This window comes from Vespa mandarinia, chromosome 14 (assembly GCF_050613455.1).
Source record: "Vespa mandarinia isolate Hongniang chromosome 14, ASM5061345v1, whole genome shotgun sequence".
Lineage (NCBI taxonomy): Eukaryota > Metazoa > Arthropoda > Insecta > Hymenoptera > Vespidae > Vespa > Vespa mandarinia.
In genome coordinates this window covers 1,382,501-1,397,500 of record NC_140823.1, presented here as the reverse complement: position 1 = coordinate 1,397,500, position 15,000 = coordinate 1,382,501, and the positions used below count along the sequence as shown (strand labels likewise).

The 15,000-nt window shown below is 29.9% G+C and overlaps 1 protein-coding gene across 4 annotated transcripts in view; it reads left to right on the top strand.

The window, feature by feature from the left end:
* The window catches only part of Galphao (G protein alpha o subunit), a 39,527-nt gene extending 28,050 nt beyond the window's left edge, over positions 1-11,477 (top strand). For all 4 annotated transcript variants that reach the window (XM_035862249.2, XM_085661247.1, XM_085661248.1 and 1 more), the window contains 5 exons: positions 1,040-1,200; positions 7,085-7,213; positions 7,732-7,861; positions 9,494-9,647; positions 10,393-11,477. In XM_035862249.2, the coding sequence (XP_035718142.1) occupies positions 1,040-1,200; positions 7,085-7,213; positions 7,732-7,861; positions 9,494-9,647; positions 10,393-10,580 (762 nt within the window). In that variant the 3' untranslated portion in view covers positions 10,581-11,477. The remainder of the gene's footprint in view (positions 1-1,039; positions 1,201-7,084; positions 7,214-7,731; positions 7,862-9,493; positions 9,648-10,392) is intronic.
* Positions 11,478-15,000: the final 3,523 nt, after the last annotated feature.

The window sequence follows — 15,000 nt, the reverse complement described above, 5'->3', positions numbered from 1 at the left end:
ACTAATAATAATGATAACAATAATGATAATAATAATAATAATAATAATAATAATAATAATAATAATAATAATAATAACATAATGATGATTTGTTCTAAGCATGTGAACGATCACACGGTTTTATCGATTTTTGTCCTCTATCTCTTCCTCACTTCCACACTCCCATCCCTTATCTTTTAACTTTCATTCGAAAGAAAGAATTTTTTATCAAAAGACTTTCAAAGTCTTTTTCTCTTGATAAAAGATTAGAATTTTGTTCTTATTTAGAAACGTAGGTTGTACAACCCAGAATAAGTTTTATATAGCCCCCGGCATATCAACGGGAATGAAGTTCAAAAAAGCTTCTCTCTCTCTCTCTCTCTCTTTCTTTCTCCTTCTCTCTCTTTTCTCTTTATTACATCTTTCTGCTAGTTTGTTAAAAATTTTTTCAAAGAAAAAGAAATAAGAGATTATTTAACCTTCCATAGAGACCTCATATCTCAATAACAATCTTATTTCTTGTTAGAATCAGAAACGTCAGGAGTCTAATATTTCAGCAATGAAATATTACACTAGGGAGTAATGCTTGTTTAAGATGCTTTCTCTCTCTCTCTCTCTCTCTCTCTCTCTCTCTCTCTCTCTCTCTCTCTCTCTCTCTCTCTCTCTATTTCTATCTATCTAACTATCTATCTCTATCTCTATCTCTGGCTAACTCAAGATGAATATGAATTGATAAGGAGCTATGGGATATGGTTGTTTCATCGTTTCCTAAATAGAGAATGAGAACCATCATATTTGATTTCGATATATATTAATGACAATGTGCTTACTAATTGCGTTTGACTTAGTTTCATATATATTTTCTTTTTATTATCTTTTTTCTTTTTATTTTTATCTTTTTCCTATTACCTACCTACCTTTACCTACCTACCTACCTACCGAAATCCTTCATAGTGAGGAAAAAATAAAATCTAAAATATATATAATATATATATATATATATATATATATATATATATATATATGTATTTTACGTTTAACGTATACTTTATATTTTCAGACTGACGCAAAAATGGTCTTCGACGTTATCCAACGAATGGAGGACACCGAGCCATTTAGCGAAGAACTTTTAATGGCTATGAAGAGGCTCTGGACCGATAGCGGTGTCCAAGGATGTTTTGGAAGGAGCAATGAATATCAACTTAATGATTCTGCGAAATAGTAAGTGGACTTTAAATCTGTATATTATATTCACTTTACTACTTTATATATATACTGAAATAAATAACAATACGTTATGGCAATATACTAATCTTTAACGAAATAACGTTCGAACGATGTAATCGTGAATTCTGTTATAACAATTCATTCGTGTATAAACATTTTATTATTGTTTTATACGATTGCTTTATAGATATTAATATATCTAAACATGTATATATACAAACATGCATATGTATATATTATAATATAATTATTTTATATTGTTTTATACCTTTTTATATTATATTATATATTAATTATTTTATTTTATATATTATTTAAATAATATAATATTATCATATATATAAATATATATATATATGTATGTATATTTAGATATACTAATATCGTAATATACTAATATTAGATATAATATATCATAATGATGCACTAATATTATTTTTAATCATATATAAATATATATATATATACACACATAAACATAAAAAAACAATATCTTGTTATGGGATTATATTATATTTAACGAAATAACATAACGATGTCATATTAATATTTATAACAATTCATTTGTATATAAACATTTTATCATTGTTTTATACAATATGTCTTATGGATATTAGTATATCTAAAATATATGATATATATATATATATGTTATGATATAATTATTATATATTATTTTATATTTTATATTAATTATTTTATTTTATACATTATTTATATAATATAATATTACGAAAATTGTGAAAAATTATATGTGCAATTACGAACTCGTAATTGTCATAGTTCAAGCCGAAGTAATCGTCATAGTCGTAATACTCGTAATAATCGTTGTCCGTCGTAAAATAAGAGAAGAAACAGGCCGTGTAGACTGAAAGGCGCCGAACTAGATAACTAGCTAGCTACCTAGCTAGTAGCCAACTAGTTCTCCCTCTTTCTTTCTCTCTCTCTCTCTCTCTCTCTCTTTCTCTCTCTCTCTCTCTCTTTTTCTAACGCGACTTCGTTAAAATTTCAGTGAAATCGATCTGGCATCCTTCGCGAACTTTACAACGCTTCTTCGCGTTTCAAATTCATCTCGGTCAAGCTCGCGTGATCTTTTATACCAACGAAAAAAAAATACGTTTCTTATCTCTCATTCTTTTTCTTCTTTTCTTCTTCATCTTTTTCTTCTTCTTCTTCTTCTTCTTCTTCTTCTTCTTCTTCTTCTTCTTCTTCTTCTTCTTCTTCTTCTTCTTCTTTTACTTCTAGTTCTTTATATTCTTTATTTTAAAAATTCTTGCTTCGCGTATTTCTTCGTAACACATATAACATATATATATATATATATATATATATATATATATATATATATACGTAAGTACATATGATACAAAGATACTTTTCTTTAATATTTCTTTAGATTTCGTGATTTCTTTTTCTTTTTATCATTTCTTTTTTTTTTTTTTTTTTTTTTTTTCTTGAAAAATGACAAATAAAAGAAGTAAAAAAGAAAAAAAAAGAAAGATCACCCTTAAGAAAATTGTTCAATCAGCTTGTATTATTTCAAGTCGAATCTCATTAGAATTATAGATAATATTATTAGAATCCAAATCCTTGTATCAATTTGACCACAGTCATACGATGTATTATATATACATATATGTAAAAAATAAATAAATTGATCGGAGATAAATAATCGAAGGAATAAAGAAAAGGGTTTTTGAACCTTCCGAAGTCGATCTATTTCGAGGGTTAAGAATACATCGAGCTATTGTTTACACTGTCGTCGTTAGTATCGCTGCTTGCAAAGTTCATCGACTTCCAACGACAAAGGCGTAGGCAGGGCCGAGGTGAAAGTGTTCTCCGAAGGATAAATCCCTCTCTCTCTCTCTCTCTCTCACTCTCTCTCTCTCTCTCTCTCTCTCTTTCTCTCTCTCCTTTCCTCGCGTGCGGAATACGCAGAGCTTGCGCGTCTCCCGTTAGAGGATATTTTTGTAGTGCGTTAGCTACTTGGCTATTGATTTTAGGGTGGAGTTTATAATAAGCTCGTTTTACGCAGGTACACAAACGTAGTGACGTTAATATTATGTATATACATATTGTATGAACATCATTCGATGTACATACGTCGTTCTCTAATATGTGACGTTTTTGATAAACATATATATATATATATATATATATATATATATATATATATATATTATATATATATATATAAGGGGGAGAAAAATGAACAAAAAATTATTATCGTTCGTATCGATAAAAATTGTACAATTTCGATCGAGAAATCTTGGGTAACAGAGTTGATTTTGAAATCGATTTCTTCATATCTTTACGAGGCTACCATATTTTTTTCTTTTTCTTACCTCATTTCTCATTTTATCTTTTGATAAAATAAAGTAGACAATCCTGATCTTAGGATCGTACGAAGCGTGGTCATATTCGTTAAGATTTTGGATCTTACGTTTTTCTCGGACGTTTATCGATTATCAGGTAAGCTTTTCCTATCACCTCTCAATAACTAACTCCTGGATCTATCTATTATCTATCTTTCTCTTTATATCCTCTAAAAAGCCCTTGTCTATAGCGCACCATAGTATCAGGATCGTCAGAAAGATTTTACCGTAAACGTCAGAAACCTATTTGTCGCTTACGTGAGAAAAAGAGAGATAGCGTAAGCAAGATAGAAAGAGAGAGGAAGAAACATTGAAGAGCACAAAGTATATCGTCTATTACAATTTTATCGTAAATAAATTTAAACATGAATCTAATTTCAAGTATTTATTTATTTATTTATTTATTTATTTATTAAATACTTTTAAATCCATAAAACGTAAACAATTTGAATCTTTTCGATTTTTAATGATGCGATTGATAATAAAAAAAACTTTCAATAACTAACAAATGCATATATATATATATATATATATATATATATATATATATAGTATTTGCATATACACATATACTCTATATAATATGACATATATACATATATATTTCTATATTTATATCTATATCTATACATATAACACACATATACATATATACATATATATACATACATACATACATACATACATATATATATATATGTATATATGTATATATATATTTGCTCTTTGCATATTTAAATAGTGGCCGCCAGACAGTGTCCCTGGTCAGAAAGCGGAACCGTAAAGCTTGGCCATTGGAGTAGGGCAGAAAAGCTCGGTTATAATATGAATTTCCTGAAGGAGTCGACGAGTCAGAGAATGGACTGTAGTATGGTGAAAGGGAGTGATAAGGAGAGGGAGAAACTGAGGGGTAAAAAGCCACGGTGAATTCGTGGTGAGACAAAGCGGGGTCGAAATAAGGGTAGGGGAAGATGAATTAGAAAGGGATGGACGAGGATATGCGGAGTGTTTCAGAGAACACACTCTTTTTTCTCTCTCTCTCTCTCTCTCTCTTTTTCTCTTTCTCTTTCACTCACTTACTCACTCACTCACTCACTCACTCTCCTCTCCTCTCCTCCTCCTCCTCCTTCTTCTCTTCCTTTCTTTATCTCCCTATCCTTCGCTCTCTGTCGTATTGATCGGCGATGACGTCACGCCACGCCCGTGTCACGTGACAGGGAAGATGGCCGACGTTGTTCCACCACGAACCTTCCCCTCTCTCTCTCTTTCTCTCTCTTTCTCCCTTTCTCTCTCTTTTTATTCTCACCAACCACCCCTTCTGTCTCTCTCTCTCTCTCTTCCTCTCTCTCTCACTCTATATTTCTATCTATATATCTATCTATCTATTTATCTATCTATCTGTCTATCTCTACCTTTCATTCTTTTTCTATCTCTTTCTCGTACTTCCACAAAAATCTAAAGCTTAACCCTCAAGGGAGAAAGAAGTAGAAATAAAGAAGTAGAAGTAAAAGAAGAAAAAGAGGAATAAGAAGGAAAAGAAAAAGAAAAAGAACAGACTGGATGGCTGGTAACAACGACGAAACTTCTTCCTTCTTCTTCTTCTTCCATTCTCTTCTCTCTCTCTCTCTCTCTCTCTCTCTCTCTCTCTCTCTCTCTCTCTCTCTCTCTCTCTCTCTCTCTCTCTCTCTCTCTCTCTCTCTCTCTCTCTCTCTCTCTCTCTCTGTTCACCCTTTTCCTACGTATCCAAGTTCTATCATCCAAATCCCCAGACACCGGCGACCTCTAGGTCCTTTTCTCCTTTTAACCACGCGTGTCTTCGTGTCCGTCTCAAACCCTTCCTTTATTATCCTTTTGAACCATCTCACCACTACTACTACCACCATCACTATCATCATCATCATCATCACCACCACCACCATTACAACCATTCCTACCCCATTTCACCCCAACCTTAGTTCTTTTTTCTTTTTTCTCGTTTCTTTTTTGTTCATTCTTGTTCTCCTCTTTTTTTTTACCAGCTTTCCCTCCATTTACTCGATCGTCAAGTTTCTTTTCTTTATTGTTTAGTTTTTTCTCGTAATAAAAAAAAGGAGGGGAAAGGAATAAACAAAAAAAAAAAGAAAAGAAAGATCCATATGGGAAAAATCGCATCGACGACATAGAATTATTTTTCCCTTCTCCCTATCGAGAGTAGCCGTCGGCTGGCCATGAAATATGGCGAATAAACTACGAAGATGGCGCTGCAAGGGTTTTCTCATGTATATAACCTCCAAATCCTGATATATATATATATATATTATATATATATGTTGGCGACGGACGTATATATATATATGAACACATAAATTTTCCAAATGATTCTACGGAAGACTTTTATACACAAGATTTACACTTATACGATATATATATATATATATATATACGTATATATATAATGTATTATGTAACATAGGCTCATTCGATAATGAATTAAAATTTATATGATCGTGAGATTTTTTATCTTTTAAATCGAAGAAACTCGACTTCTGTCTCGTCGGATATAAAAATATTTATAAATATCTTTTTTCTTTTCCTTTTCTTTTACGCGATCGACTTTTACGACATTCTTTATTAACACTCTTTTATCACACTGAAATCTATAGATACTCGTCTTACGAAGATTTATCTTTAGCTATAAACTTGTAACCATCAAAGTTCTCGTTTCATACTATCTGCTTACTCTTCGGCTACTTGTTGCGAGCCGCGCCCTAGCACGCGACTATTATGCTACTACATACATGCGTATATATATATACATATATATATATATATACATATATATATATATACATATATATATATACATAGATAGATATATATATATATATGTATATTGAACAACTTTGGCTTCGATCGACTATTTTACCTTCAACGAACATCAACGACAAACTATTAGACGTTAACGAACTCGTTTTCGTTATCATCTAAAGTTTTTATCAAATCGAATATGAAATTATATTATACTAGAACGCACTTTTTCATGCTAAATAGTATTCTTGAAATGTCACAAACAGAGTAGTTTTTTTTTTTTCTTTTTTTTTATTTCTTTTTTCTATTGTAGAATAGAAAGGAATAGTAGAAATTGATTATTCAAAGTTATTTCTAACGTTGAAAAAAAGAAAATCTTGATCTTTCATTCGTCTGACGAAGAATATCTCGATGATTATTCTTTTGAATATAATACTAGTACGTCTTTTATGGTTCTTATTGTCAAAAGAAGATTCATTCTCGATATATGATGGATTTATACAATATATATGTATATATAAGGATGTCCTTTGATTTTCTCAGAATATAATCCTACGGATTATTATTTGGTCTACAGACGTATATATATATATACATATATATATATATATATATATATATATATATATATATATACATATATACGTCTATTTATTTACTATCTTTCATATTAAATCCGTTCGATAGTATCTTACAAAAATTGATTCGTTGTATAGCTTCCTGGACGACTTGGATCGATTAGGCGCAAAAGACTACCAACCAACGGAGCAGGACATATTGAGGACTCGAGTTAAAACGACTGGTATCGTTGAGGTCCATTTCTCATTCAAAAACCTTAATTTCAAGTAAGTAAATTTTCACATTTTTATTTTGAAGAATAAATATATATATATATATATATATATATATATATATATATATAGAATGTAATCGAATATGAATGTCAGAGGTACAATTTGGACCAAGAAAGTTAAAAGAATTATTTTCTTTCTTTTGGCGTCAAAGAAAATCAATAGGATTATTAATCACTGAGAGACGTTTCAATGTGCTTGCTCATTCTCATAATCTCGGCCGGCTATGACGTTGCTAGATATGAACACGTAACGTTGTGTATTGTGAATGACCGTGTTAGATGATGAATCATTCGCCGACAATAATTTTAATCCATTCGTCTGTTTTCGTAAGATCGTTACTGGTGTAAAATAAAATCTTTTTTTTTTCGAACGTCTCAATTTCTTTCGTGTTTTGTTTTTTTTTGTTTTTCTTTTTCTTTATCTTTTTTTTTCTCTCAGTCTCATGATATTTAATCAATCATTAATTTCTTTTCTTTTTTTTTTTTTTTTTTTTTTTTTTTTTCTTACAGATTGTTCGACGTGGGTGGACAAAGAAGCGAACGTAAAAAATGGATACATTGCTTCGAGGATGTTACAGCGATTATTTTTTGCGTCGCTATGTCCGAATATGATCAGGTCTTGCACGAAGATGAGACTACGGTAAGATTAAATTATTCAATGCATTCCCTTTCGTCTAAATTTATCGAAAATCATATTCTTACACGAGTAGTCGTCACTTTCGTTTCTTACGATGTAATTAAGTGAAGAATTTATATTGATCATTCAAAATTATTATTACGAATAACGTAACTGATATTTAATGTAATATCAGTTGAAGACACGATCGAATTAAACTTACATGCAAGTTTGACTTTTTTTCAAAAAAAAGTGGAAATTGAAACGATGATATTTTTTAGTCGAAAATATCTTTTAAAAGAAAGTCGGGATGAATTTATTTTTTATCCAAAAATTAGCAATTTTTACAGATAAATCTCGCATAATTTTTTAAAAAAAAAAAAAAAGAAATCAAATATGTCCACTTGATAAAGTTCAACTCGATTACGTTCCACCATTGTAAAACATATTGTTTTTCCTACTTTTTCTTCCTTTCATGGCGAAGAATATTAATTTTAAAAAATAAATTCTCGCATGATTTTCTGACCAAAAAAAAAAAAAAAGAAAAAAGAAACAAATAATATATTTCTCTGTATATCAAAATATTTTTCTTTTCTTTTTTATTTTTTTTTTTTTTTTTTTTTTTTTTTTTATTATCGACAATTTTTACGACAAATTTTTGCATAATTTTCTGAACAAAGAAAAAAAAAGAAAATAAGAATCGAATAATATATATTCACTCGAAGAGAAATATTCAATTTTTCATTTTCCTTCGTTACGTGAAGTATCAATTTTTGTACAGCGAATTTTTCTCGTAATAATCTTTTGAACAAAAATAAAAAAAAAAAAAAGGAAAAGAAAAAACAAAAAAAGAAGAAGAAGAAGAGGAAGAAGAAAGGAATCGAATAAATACATTCGCGTTCGTCCGCAGCTCGATCAAGATCAAGTTACTATCCTTTATCACGAAGCATTTTTCATTTTGTAAGATAACTGACAGTCGGACGTATAAAGATTAGAAAAGAAGAAGAAGAAGAAATATGAGGATCAATTGTTAAGGTCATTGCACGTGGGAAGTGTCGTTGATTTAATTTTGAGAGGATGCTTACACGTGCATACTGAATACTCACAAGTATCTTTTATTTTCATACGTGTCAAATTTTGAAATAAATTATTTTTTTATTTGATGGCTTAAAGAAAACAAACTTTTCTTATCATTTAATCATTTAGTACGAAAATAATGGAAATTTGAGAAAAATAATTATGAATATAAAAAGTGAGAACTCCGTTAAGTGTTTGAAGACGCTTAAATTAAACAAAAAAAAGAAATAAATAAAAAAATAAAAAAAAAAATAAAAAAAGAAAATTCAAAATTCGATTATAATGGAAATAAAATATGTGATAGACAATACATACATGCGTGCATAATATGTTATACACAGACACACACACACATATATATATATATTATTATATAATTATATCATAAATATATATACGTGTGTGTATATTTACATAATGCATTAGATATAATCACGTATAATCGCATGTGTATCGTTGTTCGACCTTTTTGAGAATAGATAAGTAAGCGAACGAAAATGAACGAAAACGAACGAACGAAAACGAATGATAGGAAAACAAACGATGATAACGTAAGCTCGTACGAATTTATTTTTCCAGAATCGAATGCAAGAGAGTTTGAAGTTATTCGATTCAATTTGCAACAACAAATGGTTCACCGACACCTCGATCATTCTTTTCCTGAATAAGAAGGATCTGTTCGAGGAAAAGATACGCAAGTCTCCCTTGACGATTTGCTTCCCGGAGTATGCAGGTAAAATAATCTTCGTCTTTTTTTTCTCTCTTTTTTCTTTCTTTTTATTTGTTTTTTTTTCCTTTTATTTCTTTTTTTTTTCTTTTTTTTTTTTTTTTGTTTATTACGATAAGAGCCGCAGACCTTTCGCATAATCGATTGAACTTCTATAAAAAGAGAAAAAGTGTAGAGATGCAACGATGTAACATTTAAATTGCTTTTTAATGTTCCCTTGAAAATAAATAAATACAAATGAACATTGTAGAATATATGAATTATGTTTTTTTTCATCGTGATTGCATCATTGCCAACGATTTACATTAGAGTACTTAAGGAGTTGTTAATCGGATTGGCTTTTGAAATAAATTATTTTTTTATTCGATGGCTTAAAGAAAACAAAGTTTTTTTTATCATTTAATCATTTAGTACGAAAGTAATGGAAGTTTGAGAAAAATAATTATGAATACAAAAAGGTGAGAGAAGAGTTACGTGTTTGAAGACGCTTAAATTAAAACAAAAAAAAAAGAACAAAAAAAAATAAAAAAATCAAAAACAAAAAAAAAACAAAAAGAAAATTCAAAAGATGGCGTTAATCGATTTGACATATAAATGTCTCGTATAAAGGGGGAGGAAAAAAAAAGGAAAAAAAAAAAAGGAAAAGAAAAAAAGAAAAAAAAATATATAAATAATAAATATATCGACGTAGATTACTCTTTAAATAACGATTAAATTGTTATTAACAATTTTGTTTTTTTATTTCGTTTAGGTGCGCAGGAATACAGTGATGCCGCTGCCTACATTCAGGCGCAATTCGAAGCGAAAAACAAGTCTACGACGAAGGAGATTTACTGCCACATGACCTGTGCCACCGACACGAATAACATTCAATTTGTGTTCGACGCGGTTACAGATGTAATCATCGCCAATAATCTGCGTGGCTGCGGACTCTATTAGGTTAATTCCGTATTCTATATTAAGCGTTAACAAAATGAAGATGATGATGATGATGATGATGATGATGATGATGGTGATGATGATGATGACAACGACGACGACGACGACGACGACGATGACGAACACGACATTGACGTTGACGAAAACGACGATTACGACGAAGACGATGACGACGGTGATGATAATGACGACGACGACGACGACGATGAAAATGATGATGATAATGATGATGATGATGATGATGATGATGATGATAACGATGATGATGCTCATGATGCTGCTGATGATGATGATGATGACGATGATGATAATGATGGTGATGATGATGATGATGATGAAGCTATTGAACGGGCAACGTTTATCAGAGTCAAGAATTCATTTTTGGTTCGATCATGGTTACATTTGATTTGTATTTAGAGTGAGATAACATATGTGGATGAAGAAAGACAAGAAAGAAGATGAAGATGGATATAAAGATGAAATATCTTTTCGTGCTCGTTAGACTCTGTATACGATTCTCGGGATAATCGAAAGGAGTCGACCAATACGCGATTATGATAAGAATAAATATACTACTGGTTGCATGGCTTGCATTTATGAAAAGTCTTGCATCATTTCGTAGATTGAAAAATTTCGTAGATCAAACGAAAGATAATGGGAGAGTAAAGTGAAGAAAGAAAGAAAGAAGAAAGAATGATAAAGAAAAAATAATATATATATATATATATATATATATATATATATATATATGTCGATTAAACTCGGCCGTCATATATGTATTTACGTTCGCGCCAACAAACCAAACCGTGTTAACATCAAAGCACAAGAAAGAGAGAGAACAAAAAATCGAGCCTGCAGTTGGATGTTATAACGAGATTTGAAGAGAGAGAAAAAAAAAACAAATGGCTCGACATAGTTCTTTTTTTTTTTTTTTTTTTTTTTCTTTTTTTAGTTTTCTTTTTTTTTTTTATTGTCCTTTTCTTTTTTGTCGAACCTTTTGATTAAGCAAATTCACGAAGGAATAAGTCGACTATTATATATATATATATATATATATATATATATATATATATATATATAAATATATAAACGCAATACATATTACGTATTTGACTATAGAAGGATAATAATATTATAATATTTGCACGTTTAAAATGGATTTAGCACGAATTTAAAAATGTACTTGACAGTCGTGCGTTTTATCCCAATTTTTTTGTTTTGTTTTTGTTTTTCTCTTTTATTGTTTCTGTTTTTTTATTATTTCTTTTTTTTTATTTTTTTATTTTCTTCTTTTTATTTTCTCGATATTCTTTTTCTTTATCGTTTGTTCATTCTATAATCATAAATACCGTTTTGTATTTTCATTATTATCAATGAGTAATTAAGAAGGAGAAGAAGAAGGAGAAGAAGAAGAAAAGAAAAAGAAAAAGAAGAAGAAGAAAAACATACATATATAAATGTCGACTTTATCCTAACATCGGTGATATTCAACACATAAATATATACATACATACATACATACATACATACATACATACGTATGTATACATATTCATTCGATCGTGATTCGATATATTTAATTAAACCTTTGAAACATGATCGAAAATAACGTCGACGTTCTTTCGACGTTTTCTTTTTTCTTTTTTTTTTTTTTTTTTTTTTTTTTCTTTTTATTTAATATAAAAAGGGCACACATTTTATCGCACATATATTGCATAAGTACATAAATACTTATCTATTTACTTTATTTATCGCATACAAACGATGCGCACATACATACATACATACATACACACAGACACACATACGCGTACACATACGCGCACATATAAGAGACAAAGAGACATAAACGCACAGTTTTTAAAATAAACGTCGATCCGACGAGATATTAGGAAAAAAAATCGTAGTTATTTTCGATAATATCTTTTGGTTTCCTATGTTTTTTTTTTTTCTTTTTTCTTTTTTTTTCCTCCATCATAAAATTCTATTTACAAGAACTCGTCGACAATATCGTTAAATTGAGACGAGATAAAGAGGAGCGATGTGGGAGGAATAGGATAGGACGGTAGTAGGAGTAGAAGTAGAGGGGAGGGGGCGGTAGAAAGAAAGAGAGGAAAAAAGAAAAAAAAAAGGAAAAAAGGAAAGAAAAGAAAGGAAAAGAAAAGAGAGAAGGAGGAGGGAGCTACGAAATGAAAATTTATATTACAGGAACATATTCTTCATAAGGGACCCCTACAATAGTGAACGCGTAAGAAGAGACAGTTGAGTTATATGAGAATCGAAGAAGAAAATATGTACATTATTTTGTCGCGCACAATCGTATAATATCTATTCACCACTATCCCGATATATATATATATATATATATAATATATACGATATATATATACATATATATATACATATATTATATATATATATACATATATATATACATATATATAATATATATACGATATATATATATATATATATATATATATATATATATATAAGTTATATGTATTTTATTATCGAACAAAAAGAAAGGAGTGTAAGGGAGACGGAAGATAGGGCGGGATGGGAGGGAGGGAGGGAGATTGAGAGGATATGGACTTGGAACAAATAGAAGTTCGACCAAAGTAGAAAGAATTTCATTAAATGAAATGAACTATATGAAATCGAAGAGATAGAGATTGAGAGAGAGAGAGAGAGAAAAAGAGAGAGAGAGAGAGAAAGAGTTTGTTCGTCGTTTATAAGAAGAAAAAAATAAAGAACAACAACAACAACAAGAACAACAAACAAGAATAAGTTTATTCAATAAGAAAACTATTTCGCAATAGTTTTCTTCGAAATTTTTCATCTCTTAATACGTTGCGTTGTCGCAGGTATGGCAGAACAAAAAATAAAGAAAGAGTGTGAGAGAGTAGGAGAGATAAAAAATGGAGATAGAGATACATAGACAGATAGATAGAGAGATAGAGAGAGAGAGAGAGAGAGAGAGAGAGAGAGAGAGAGAGAAAGGGTGGAATGGGGAAAAAATGATCGAATATAAGTGACTTTAAAGTTTATCCTCGAGGAGATTAAATTTTGCCTTGACGCATCAAGAACATGTACGACTATATACAATATCGAGAATAATAATAATAACAAGAGTGAAAAGAAGAATAAGAAGAAGACGAAAAAGAAAAAATATAGTAACGTGAATAAAAATAAAGAAAAGAGCGAGTCACCGATAAGGAAAAAAAATCATGATAATTATAATTGCAATATGATGAGAAATATGAACAAATGATTATATAGATAGATAGATAGAGATAGAAAATGTAGAAAGGCCGGTGGTAATAACGCTAGTGTCCTAGCGAACGGAGCCCTTCGAAAATGAAATGAAATTGAGAGAAATAATGTACAGAAAGAGAGAGAGGGAGAAAGAGGAATAGAATTAGGAAGAGATAGAAGGAGGTAAAGAGAAAAACAAAAATAGAAAGAGATAGACAGAAAAGAAATCTGTTTTTAAGAAGAAAAACGAACCAAATATCAAGAGCCGCGTGCCAATGTGCATGAAAGAGTGAAAGAGAGGGAGAGAGAGAGAGAGAGAGAGAGAGAGAGAGAGAGAGTGAGAGAGAGGAAGAGTAAATCTTTAAAGAACAAAAGGAAAAAAAAAAGAAATAAATATAAATTTCGACGTCGTTACGTTGTTTAATGATAAACCTCGAGTCGTTAGTCGAGACTGATGAATGAAACCGACGAGGCTAATTCTCAAAGTAGTTACCGTTTATTACAAAGGAACAAAAATAAAATAAAATAAAGTAAAATAAAATAAAATAAAATAAAATAAAATAAAATGAAATAAAATAATATAGGAAAAATAAAATAATATAAAGAAAAAAAAAATTAATTAACATAAATAAATAAATTATTAAATTAATTAATTAATTAATTAATTAATAAAAAGATAAAAATACGTACGACCGATGTCGATGACTCGTTCGTCCATAAAGTTCGTTTATCCCAATAGTATTGCATTTGTTAAATCTTTTTTTTCTATTTTTGTTTTTTTTCTTTTGTTTTTTTTTTGTTTTTGTTTTTGTTTTTTTTTTTCTTGTCAAACGTTACACAAAGTACAGATTTGCAATGATAATGGGATATGTTTGAATTGATCCCTCCTTTCTCGTCTCTAACCTAACGTATTACATTTTATTAAGTTATTACGTATTTATATAATAAATGGGTGGAGATATTAGTGACAAGTGGATGATAAATCGAACTAAACGGACGTTCGTTTCTTTACGATGTCATATTTCGAGTTACCGTCGTTACCATTTAACGAGAGAAACTCGGCCGTTCGAGAATAATAATCGATTGATCGAGATGACTCTCGGACTCTAGTCAAACGTGTTATGGATCTCGTGTTTTCGATTAACATGACGAACGGTGAATG